The 12028-nt window shown below is 43.4% G+C and overlaps 1 protein-coding gene across 3 annotated transcripts in view; it reads right to left on the bottom strand.

The window, feature by feature from the left end:
- rabgap1 (RAB GTPase activating protein 1) overlaps positions 1-12028 on the bottom strand; it is a 242797-nt gene that overhangs the window by 131704 nt on the left and 99065 nt on the right. For all 3 annotated transcript variants that reach the window (XM_073052552.1, XM_073052553.1, XM_073052554.1), the window contains 2 exons: positions 6358-6527; positions 4098-4272 (listed from right to left, as the gene is read on the bottom strand). In XM_073052552.1, the coding sequence (XP_072908653.1) occupies positions 4098-4272; positions 6358-6527 (345 nt within the window). The remainder of the gene's footprint in view (positions 1-4097; positions 4273-6357; positions 6528-12028) is intronic.

Here is a 12028-nt window from a genome sequence, read left to right as displayed (position 1 = left end):
TCCAGAAGGCAAGACAGCATGGGATCCCGGGAGAGAAAACTAATTGGATTTGAAATTGGCTCAAGGGTAGGAAACAGAAAGTGATAGTCAAATGTCATTTCTCAGACTGCAGGCCTGTCATCAGTGATGTGCCATGGGGCAGTGCTGGGATCTCAGGGCTGTCACTAGTTGCATGCCATAGGGCTATGCTGGGAACTTTGGTGTTTGTTATTTATATAAACAAGTTGGATTATTATTTTTTTCTCTCTCTGCTAGATTATGTATTGCATTGAACTGCTGCTAAGTTAACAAATTTCACGTCACATGCCGGTGATAATAAACCTGATTCTGATGCTGAATGTACAAGGCATGGTAGGTTAAGTTTGAGGATGATACTAGAACTGAAGTTGTAGATGGTATAGAAGGTTATGAAAAATTAGCAGGGGAATTTTGATCATATAGGTAAATGGCTTATGGTAAATGGGGCGGCACATTACACAAGCATAGTGACCTAAGTTCAATTCCCACCACTGTCTGTAAGAAGTTTGTACATTCTCTGTGACCACATAGGTTTCATCTCTGTGCTGCAGTTTCCTCCCAACAGTCCAAAGATGTACAGTTAGAGTTAGTACGTTACAAGCCTGCTATGTTGCTGCTGGAAACATGGTGATGCTTCCAAACAGGGTGAGCACACTGACACAAACAATTTCATAAAGTCATGGCCGAGAGTGGAGACCATATGGAATGAGTTGACAGAGGAAGTGGTTGAGGCAGGTACAATAACAACATTCAAACATTTGGATGAGCACATGGATTATCAGCATCATTACCATTATGTATTGCGCCGTATGACCTGAGTGATCATGGTCTTTGACCACGATAGTTCTTGGTAAATTTTTCTACAGAAGTGGCTTGCCATCTCCTTCAGGAAAGTGTCTTTACAAGATGGGTGACCCAGCCATTATCAATACACTTCAGAGATTGTCTGCTGGGTGTCAGTGGTCGCATAACCAGGACTTGTGATATGCACCAGCTGCTCATCTGACCATCCACCACCTGTATCTATGGTTACACGTGACCCTGATCAGAGGATTAAGCAGTGCTATAACTTGCCCAAGAGTGACCTGTAGGCTAGCAGAGGGAAGAGGCACCATACCCATCCTTTGGTAGAGATACATCTCCATCCTGCCAGCCACTTACATGGACAGAAGTGCTTCAGAAGGATATTAGCCAAATGTAGGTGGGCTCCATGGTCGGTTTCAGGAACAGCTTCTTCCCCGCCATCAGACTTCTGAACGGACAATGAACCCATGTATACTACCTCAAAATTTTTGCTCCTTTTTGCACCACTCAATTTAATTTAAAAAAAATATTTCCTATTGTAATTAATAGTTTTTATTATTATGTATTGTGTTATGAATGTGAAGCAACTCTGAGGGGCCGAAGGGTACAAAGTCGCCCTCTCCTTTTTGAGAATCACAAGATCGTTATTAATTCGGGTCTGGGACCCAGGAAATGAGAGAGAGACGTCCAGAATACACAAGGTTTGGAATGTGTCCTGACCTCAGCGAAACGGAACCACTGATAACGGCCATTGTCTCTTGGAGACGGAATTGTGTATTGAGTACTGTACTATTCATTGAAACCCCTCAGGGGACGACCAGAGTGGGCTGGTTGAGGGATTGCATCATCCCAACCTGATTGACATCTGAGACCCCGTGAGTAAGGATAAAAGAGGGGTCTGGGGAACAACCCCTTTAGACGCACCAAGAGAAACACTAGAGATCCCGTGACAGTGTTTAATAGCGACAGCCGGTGGGGGCTCGTGTGTGTCCTCCCTTGCCAGGGTGGCGGGCTCATCACGGAAGAACGGTTTAGCTAAAGGAGAGGCCACGTGAAAGGCCACGACAATGAGACTCCTGACGGATCGAAATCATAAAAGGAAAGCCGGCAAGTTTTTCTCCAAATCTCTCTCTCTCTCCAACCATTGCAACACAGCGGTCCCCAACGGCTGCAGCCTGCATGAACTGAGTGAACTTTATATTTCCATCGGACAATACATTATCCCCTAGACAACCATACAGCTTATTTCTTATTGATTATTATTATACCCGCACTTTTAGATTTAGTATTGACGACGTATATTATCTGTTTATTTGCATTGATATTATTTTTGTGTATTTTTACTAATAAATACTGTTAAAAATAGTATCATCAGACTTCAACGGACCTCTCTATCTTTGCTGGTAAGTGACCCAGTTACGGGGTTCGTAACAATTGCAACGTACTGCTGCTGCAAACAACAAATTTCACGACATATGCAAGTGATATTAAACCTGATCCTGATTTATTACCACACTTATTATTTGCTCAACAGTTGCTTTCTAATCTACTTAAGATGCAGATGATGCAAGATTTGATTGCTTAAAACATCAGAGGTTCTCTAGGGGTTGTTGATCACTGTAGTGTTGCAGATCTTTTCAAACTAGACAATCCCTTAAAGAAAATAGATAAAACAATGACATGGGGCTGGGGTTGACAAAACAAACACCACTCAAACTCTACATTAACCTCCCAACGACAAGCTCCACGTCAGCAGCAACTTGCAAGTGGCCAGCAATGAAAACATTAGGAAAGGCTTAAAAATGCCTTCACACCAGAAACATATGCTTGGCAGATCAGCCTTCAGAACAGGAGCTTGAAGACACACACTCAACATTTCAGAAATAGTTCCTTCCCCTCTGTCATCAGATTTCTGAATGGACAATGAATCCATGAACACTGCCCAGTATATTTTCCCTCTCTTTGCACTATTTATTTAATTTATATGTTTATATACAGTTCTTATTGTAATTTATAGTTTTTATTATGTACTGAATGCAATGCTGTTGTAAGCAACAAATTTCTCGATGTATGCAGGTGATATTAAACCCAATCCTGATTCTTGATCCTCCAAGGGGTAAAAGCTAATAATAAACAAAAATTCAAGGTCAATACTTAAGGCTCATGTACACTCCAAGTTAGTGAGTCTGAGGATGATACTAAAACAGGTAGTGCAGAACAGGACTTCCCAACCAGGGGTCCATGGACCCCTTGCTTAAGGGTATTGGGCCATGGCATAACAATGGTTGGGAGCCCCTGATGTAGGTTATGAAAAATTACAGGGGGATCTTGAACAGGTAGGTACTGTAAGTGGGCTGAGATTAGGCTTTCTGTTCAGGTAAGTGTGAGGGGCTACATCTTGTAAAGTCAAACGAAAGCACGACTTAGGCTGAGAGTGGTGGGGATGTGGAATAAGCTGCTAGAAGAAATGGTTGAGTCCAATACAATAAATAATAACAACAACATTTGAGCCCTTTTCAAACAGACAATGTAGTTCAAGGTAATTACAATGGAATAAAGTGCAAACATGATAATAAAAGACAAAAATATGTTAGTTAAAATCAAGGTTAAATAAATGAGTTTGTGCTGGTGCTTAAAAGTATCAACTGAGTCTGCATCCTTTAGGTGCTGAACTCCACAGTTTCGGAGCATAGTTCACAAAAGGTGAACATTTTGATGAGTACATGATAAAATGACATCTGGATGAGTATGTGAATAGAAGAGCATTAGAGGTTCCACGGTCAGCGTCGGTGAGATGTGCCGAATCCATGCTGTAATACTGTATTAAACATTCCCCAGTAACAACAAATAGCACACTATCAAAGGTGAACTCAGTGCCGTTATTAAATTCTGTCCTAATTCCTACATTAACACACTTTGCGTGTGGATATGGCATGGTTCAAGTTGAATCAAAATCCGTGTTAACACTGGGTGAGAGCCACAAAGGGAGAGGTTTAGTTTAATTTTTATTAGTTCTATTATTACATTTAAAAATGATTTATATGTTCAAGTGAACTATTGGCAAAGAAACCAATCCTGTTGAAGGGTTTTGCCCCAAAACGTACACTGTTTATTCCTCTCCATTGATGCTGCCTAACCCACTGGTGTTTCACATGTGTAGCATAAAAGCCATTAGACACAACTCTAAAAGCAGGAGATTTTTAAAATCATAAAGTTGTTAATTGCACAAACTTCAGAGAGAAATATAAGTCAGCTCAGAATTTGAGTGGACCAACCTTCCTCTTCATCATCCTCGGGTGGTGAAGGGATGATAGACCCCTGCGACCCATAGTGGGGCAAGCGTATGGTTGGGCTTGCCGTTGTTTTTCTTCGCTCGCGCTCAGACTCACTTTCCAAACTTGCAACCTCGTACAGTGTATCACTATTGCTCTTCCTTTCCTTCTGATCAATCTGTAAAACAATTCAAAGGTTGCTCAGATACACATTCTGACACACCAGCCCATGGCCTCCTTTACTGCAATGATAAGTCCACTCTCAGCTTGGAGGAGCAACACCTCAGATTTGTCTGTCTAGCCTCCAACCTAACAGTATGAATGTTGAGTTATCTAATTTCCAGTATTACACCCCACTCCTTCCTTTGACATTCCCCATTCTGCTTTTCTTCTCCTCACCTGACCATCACCTCCCCCTGGTACCCCTCTTTGTTCCCAACTTCCTATGGCTCACTCTCCTCTCCTATCAGATTCATTCTTCTTTGCCTCTTCCACCTATCCCCTCCCAGCTTCTTACTTCAACGCCCTCTCCCCCACCCAACCATCTTCCCCCTCACCTGGTCTCAACTATCACCTGTCAGCTTGTACTCCTTCCTCAACCCCTGATCTTTGTATTCTGGCATCTTCCCCCTTCCTTTCCAGTCCTGATGCAGGGCCTTGGCCTAAACTCTTGACTGTTTATTCCCCTCCGTAGATGCTCCCTGATCTGCTGAGTTCCTCCAGCATTTTGTGTGTGTTACTCTAGATACACCACGTACCCTGAGTAAACAACAACATTCAACAACTCGGCAGCTGGACTTAATTACATTTCCATCTGACCGTTCCTAATCTAGGTTATACAATCTGCATTTGTGCACTACTACCAAGGTAAACTCTCACGAAGAGGTGGCAACAGTTTAAAGATTACATTTTATTTGCCAGATAGTTAAATGTGTCATGTACGTCAAATCAAATCAGCGAAGATTGTCAAATCAAATCAGCCTGCAAGTGTCACCAACATAGCATCTCCACAACTCACTAACCCTAACTGTGTATCTTTTAGAATGTGAGAGGAAACCAGAGCACCCAGAGGAAATCCATGTGGTCAAGGGAAGAAGGAATAAACTCCTTTCAGGCAATAGTGGGAATCAAACTCCAATCTTACAGCTAATGGTGAAAATCTATGTACTGGCTAGCTGCTACGATACCATTCTACACACAAAGTGTGCATGCAGTGGATGAATTAAGACAGACGCTTTTCAGGAAGCCGAATTAACTGGATGTTGACTCACAGAATAAAGCAAAAATATCCAAATCTTTCCATCTCCAGACCTCAGCCGCTCTGATCTGAAGTCAAAAGTAAGATCGAGGGCATGCTTATGATAGGACAAAGTTTACAAATCAGCATTTTCTAGTAATGTTTGGCTTTTAACTGAGGGCCTGCTTGCAAAAGCATTGCGACCTTCCCACATGAGCTCATGTTCTGACAAAGTAGCTTGTGGTCCACAGACAATGCAAGAAAGAAATTTGATTTGATGCCTAAATCACCCTGTGCTAGTTGGATGGAGCTTTTAGGTAAATTTGCTTGCTGTTATTTATATTTGGAGATACAGCATGCAACAGGTCCTTCTGGTCCAATGAGGCCATGCCACCCAACTACACTCATGACCAATTAACCGACTAACCCATACATCTTTGGAATGTGGTAGGAAACCAGAGCACCCAAAGGAAAGCCGCACACTCACCGACTCCTTACCAACAGTGGCAGGAACTGAATCCAGGTCACTGATACTGTAATTGTGTTACACTAATCACTACCCTAACTCTCTACACCGTCAAGCTCCCCTGTAGTCTTTGAAATGGCTTTGTGTTTGATAAAGCAATCTATAGCAAATTCCAGCGATATATTAGATTAGTTTTATTTGTCACATTTACGTGAAAACATAAGGTGAAATTTATCATTTAAGTCAACAACCAATGCAGTCCGAGAATGTTCTGGGGGCAGCCTAACAAGTCTCACCATGCTTCTGGCACCAACATAACATGTCCACAACTCACTAACCCTAACCTGTACATCTTTGGACTGTGGGAGGAGACCAGAGCAGCGAGGAAATCCACACGGTCACAGGGTGAATGTACAAACACCTTACGGACACCAGTGGACACCAACAGGTTGTTGGCGTTGCAAGTGTTCCACTAACTGCTATGTTACTGAGACACCCAAGTAACAAACAATACCCTCCCAATACTTCCTTATTACAAAAGGTGATACCCAAATAATTACCTGTTTGAGTTTCAAGTAAAATGTCTCTGTGTAACTTCGCTTACTGAAGAGCCAGAACATTCGCTCGCTAGGTGGGCACACTCTCACTTTGGTCTCCAGAAGGAACCGGACTGGCTCTTGCACCTCAGTGACAACCAAATCAACTGCTGTTGTCATGAAAAGCAACCTGTCTGGAAGAGGAACAATGCTGTTTAATAGCATGCTACCAAAAGACAGACAGACGCACCCAATATTACATATTTTGTAGACCTACATCTGGTTTTACATAGATCACAAAACAAATCACTGCATTTTCTTTAAAACCTAACTCATTATTAAAAATAGGCTACTCAAAATTACACAGTTCTATTACTCCTTTCAAGACCTTGTACACACATTTGGAATACTGTGCTCAGTAACTTTAATTTTCCAGCATAATTACTGTGGAGGAGGATAAGAGATGTACTAGATGACAAGAAGCATAAATCAAATAGACAGCTGGAGACTTTTTTCTCAGGACAGAAATGGCTAAAACAAGGGGGCATAATTTTAAGGCAGGGGTTTCCAACCTTTTAATGAGAGGGGAACCCCTGTTTTAAGACGATTGGAGGGAAGTATAGGGGGAATGTCAGAAGCAAGTTTTATTTACATGGAGTGGTAGTACGCTAATTGCTCTGTTAGCATGCCAGCCCTTTTGTAGAAATAACACAACTAGAAAAGCTTGGAGAAAACTCAGTGATATAAACAGAGCACACCGCAATGCGCAAATCATTTTGTTTTTAGTTAATATGCAAATCTACATCATTATATTCTCACAGTATTAGTGGACTATCAAATATCACTATAAATTTTCAAGATCAAATGGTATCAAAAACTTCACTGGTACTGAATTAGAATAACAGCAAGCAGTGGTGGTCAATGCTTCCTCTATCTCAGCCTTTATTAGACTACACAAGCCTAATAGGAAGCCGCTCTTCCTGTGTGATTATTCAAAGCACATTCGTTTCCTTTCATCTCCAGACCGGGTGAAAGCCGTGACCTGAAATGGGAACTGGTTCTCTCTCTCCTGACCTGCTGAGTGTTTCTGGCAATTCCCTTATTCCAGATTTCCAGAGATTTTGTTTGAATTGTTTTCCAATTGTGACTCACACTTTGGACATTAGGGGATGAGGCTAAAAATAACAGAGCTTTGGAGAAACTGAGAAAGCAATGTGACCCAGGAGTCGTGATAACAGCAGTGGAACCTGGGAGCCGTGATAACCGCAGTGGGACCCGGGAGCCGCGATAACCGCAGTGGGACCCGGGAGCCACGATAACCGCAGTGGGACCCGGGAGCCGCGATAACATCAGCACATCCAGTCTCACTAAAATCTAAGTGTGTTATCAGTAAGACTACTTCCACATCATTTTGTTAAAAGTTTTGGCAAGAAATTACCTCTATTTCACAAATAATCCAAAATACACAATACAAACACTCCACACAGCTTCCCATGATTTTCATTAAACACTATTCCGCTTGGACAGAAATGAGGAGAAATTTCTTTAGCCACAGAAATTCATAACCTCAAACAGCTGTGAAAACCAAGTCATTGGGTATACTTAAAGTGGAGGTTGATAGGTTCTTGATTAGTAAGGCTGTCAAAGGACATGAGCAAACAGGAGAATGGGATTGAGAGGGATAATAAATCAGCCATAATGGAATGGCAGAGCAGACTCGATGGGCAGAATGGCCTAATACTGCTCCTTTGTTTTATGGCTTGCACTTCCATTGACACTAACAAGCTCACCCAAAGGTAACAGTATCCCAATTTGTTCTAAATGGGAACTACCAGTCATCCTCTTGGCGATCAATCACACATTTTTGTATTTTCTGTCATAATCCAAACGTTACAGCGTGGAACCAGACTCTTTGAACCAAATCCCTGCACTATTGATCACCTTACACCAATCCCATTTTATAATTCTTAGATTAGTTATCTGCCTATCTGTTTATGTATCATTTTCCACAAATTCAGTAACTTTTTAATTTAGAGATACAACTGCACCAGGTGCACCGAGATACAGCTCCTTAAAGGGAACTGAAGCTGCAGCTCGATGATCTTCAGCTTGTTAGGGAAGGTGAGGCAGTGAAAGACAGGAGCTACAGGGAGGTAGTCACCCCAAGTCTACAGGAGACAGACAAAGGGTGACTGCCAGGAGAGGAAAAGGAGAATGTCAGATAGTGGAGAACACCCCTGTGGCTATCCCCCTCAACAATAAGTACTCCATTTTGAGTACTGCTGGGGGATGAAACAGTGGCCGTACCTCTGGAACTCAGTCTGGTCCTGTGGTTCAGAAGGTTAGGAAACTGGCAGCAGTAATCAGGGACATTATAGTCAGTGGGACAGACATGCAATTCTGTGGACGCAAAAAGGAAACACTGATGGCAGTTTGTCTCCCAGGTGCCAGGGATGTTTCTGAACACATCCACAGTATCCTTGAAAAGGGAGGGTGAGTTGCCAAAAGTCATAGAACATATTGGTACCAATGACATGGGTAGAAAAGGAAAGGAGGTCCTGAAAAAAGAATATAGGGAGTTAGGAAGGAAGCTGAGAAGCAAGACCTCAAGGACAGTAATCTGAAGATTACAGCCTCTGCCACGCAACAGTGAGGATAGGAACAGAACAAGGTGGCAGATAAATGCGTGGCTGAGGGATTGGAGCAGGGATTCAGATTTCTGGATCATTGGGACCTCTTCTGTGTGACCTGTACAAAAGGAAGGGGATACACTTGAATCCGAGGGGGACCAACATTCTTGTGAGCAGGTTTACTAGAGCGGTTGGGAGTGGTTTAAACTAATCTGGCAGGGTGATGGGATCTAGTGTGATGGAGCTGAGGATGAGCCAGTAGGTTTACAAGTAGTTTGTTGGGTGTAACATGAATGTAAGGAAGGACAAGCCAGTGACTGGGTACAAATACAGACAGAGTAAAGGGTTAAATTGTACCACAGAGGCAAAATTCAAAAGGGCGAAGAATGCAGGGCTGAAGGTGCTGTGTTTAAATACACATAGCATTTGGAATAAGGTGGATGAACACGTGGCACTATTAGAGATTGGTTGGTATGACACTGTGGGTTTCACTGAGTCGTGGCTGAAAGAAAGTTGTGACTGGGAGCTTAACATCAAAGGATATACTTTTTATCAAAAGGACAGGCAGGAAGGTATGGGCAATGGTGTGGCTCTGTTAGTAAGAGCTGGAATTACATCTTTGGAAAGAGGTGCTATAGGGTCAGAGAATGTTGAATCTTTGAGGGTGGAGTTAAGAAACTGCAAGGGTAAAGAGCAGAGCAGCTTGTGCTTGGGCCTACTCAGGAAAAACTATCTAAGATTAGGTCAACAACACACACAAAATGCTGGTGGAACACAGCAGGCCAGGCAGCATCTATAGGGAGAAGCACTGTCGACGTTTCGGGCTGAGACCCTTCGCCAGGACTAACCGAAAGGAAAGATAGTAAGAAATTTGAAAGTAGTGGGGGGAGGGGGAAATGCGAAATGATAGGAGAAGACCGGAGGGGGTGGGATGAAGCTAAGAGCTGGAAAGGTGATTGGCGAAAGCGATACAGAGCTGGACAAGGGAAAGGATCATGGGACGGGAGGCCTCAGGAGAAAGAAAGGAGGGGGGGAGCACCAGAGGGAGATGGAGAACAGGCAAACAACTAAATATGTCAGGGGTGGGGTAAGAAGGGGAGGAGGGGCATTAACGGAAGCTAGAGAAGTTAATGTTCATGCCATCAGGTTGGAGGCTACCCAGCCGGTATATAAGGTGTTGTTCCTCCAACCTGAGTTTGGATTCATTTTGACAATAGAGGAGGCCATGTATAGACATATCAGAATGGGAATGGGACGTGGAATTAAAATGTGTGGCCACTGGGAGATCCTGCTTTTTCTGGCAGACCGAACGTAGGTGTTCAGCGAAACGGTCTCCTAGTCTGCGTCAGGTCTCACCAATATATAAAAGGCCACACTGGGAGCACCGGATGCAGTATACCACACCAGCCGACTCACAGGTGAAGTGTCGCCTCACCTGGAAGGACTGTCTGGGGCCCTGAATGGTGGTGAGGGAGGAAGTGTAAGGGCAGGTGTAGCACTTGTTCCATTTACAAGGATAAGTGCCAGGAGGGAGATCGGTGGGAAGGGATGGGGGGTCGAGTGGACAAGGGAGTCGCATAGGGAGCGATCCCTGTGAAAAGCAGAAAGGGGGGAGGGAAAAATGTGTTTGGTAGTGGGATCCCATTGGAGGTGGCGGAAGTTACGGAGAACTATACGTTGGACCTGGTGGCTGGTGGGGTGGTAGGTAAGGACAAGGGGAACCCTATCCTGAGTGGGGTGGCGGGTGGATGGGGTGAGGGCAGATGTGCGGGAAATGGGAGAGATGCGTTTGAGAGCAGAGTTGATGGTGGACGAAGGGAAGCCCTTTGTTTAAAAAAGGAAGACATCTCCTTCGTCCTGGAATGAAAAGCCTCATCCTGAGAGCAGATGCGGCAGAGACGGAGGAATTGTGAGAAGGGGATAGCATTTTTGCAAGAGACATGGTGGGAAGATTGGGTGTTGTGTAATAACCCAGATCTTATTAGGGAGCTTAATGTAAAGGAACCCCGCAGGAGGCAATGATCATAACTGAACTCATTCTGCAATTTGAGAGGGAGAAGCATAAGTCACATGTATCAGTATTGTACTGGAATAAAGGGAATTACAGGGGCATGAGAAAGGAACTTGCCCAAGTGGATTGGAGGAGGATATTGATGGAGATTACGTCAGAACAGAGATGGCTGAAGCTTCTGGGAATAGTTCATAAGGCACAGGATAGTTATGTCCCACAGGAGAAGTAGTTCTCAAATGGCAGGGGTAGGCAACCGTGGCTGACAAGGGACATTAAGGAATGCATAAAAGCCAAGGAAAGGGCATATAAGGCAGCAAGAGTGAGTGGAAAGTTGCATGATTGGGAAGCTTTTAAAACCCAACAAAAAGCAACTAAAAAAGGATGGAAAAGATGAAATATGAGGGCAAACTAGCCAATATAAAGCAGGATTCTGTAAGCTTTTTCAGTTATATCAAGAGTATAAGGGAGGTGAGGATTGATATTGGACCACTGGATAATGATACTGGTGAGGTAGTAATAGGGGACAAAGAAATGGCAGATGAACTTAATGAGTACTTTGCATCAGTCTTCACTGTAGAAGACACTAGCAATGTCACAGTGTGCCAGTGTGACTGTCATGGAGCAGGAACAAGTGCCATAAGGAAAAAGTTCTAGACAAACTGAAAGGCCTTCAGGTGGAAAAGTCACCTGGACCAGATGGACTATGTTACAGAGCCCTGAGAGAGGCTGCTGAAGGGATAACAGATGCATTGGTCATGGTCTTTCAAGAATCATTTGATTCGGGCATAGTACCGCAGGACTGGAAGATTGCAAATGTCAATCCACTCTTCAAGAAGGGAGGAAGGCAAAAGGAAGAAAATTATAAGCCAGTTAGCCTAACCTCAGTGTTGGGGAAGTGTTGGAGTCCATTATTAAGGGTGAGGTTTCAGGGTACTTGGGGACTAATGACAAACTAAATCAAAGTCATCATGGTTTCTGTCAAGGGAAATCTTGCCTGACAAATCTGTTAAGAGTTCTTTGAGGTAGTAACAAGCAGATGAACAAAGGAGTGGCA

This window comes from Hemitrygon akajei, chromosome 7 (assembly GCF_048418815.1).
Source record: "Hemitrygon akajei chromosome 7, sHemAka1.3, whole genome shotgun sequence".
NCBI classification, from domain to species: domain Eukaryota; kingdom Metazoa; phylum Chordata; class Chondrichthyes; order Myliobatiformes; family Dasyatidae; genus Hemitrygon; species Hemitrygon akajei.
This window is presented reverse-complemented; position numbering and strand designations above follow the sequence as displayed.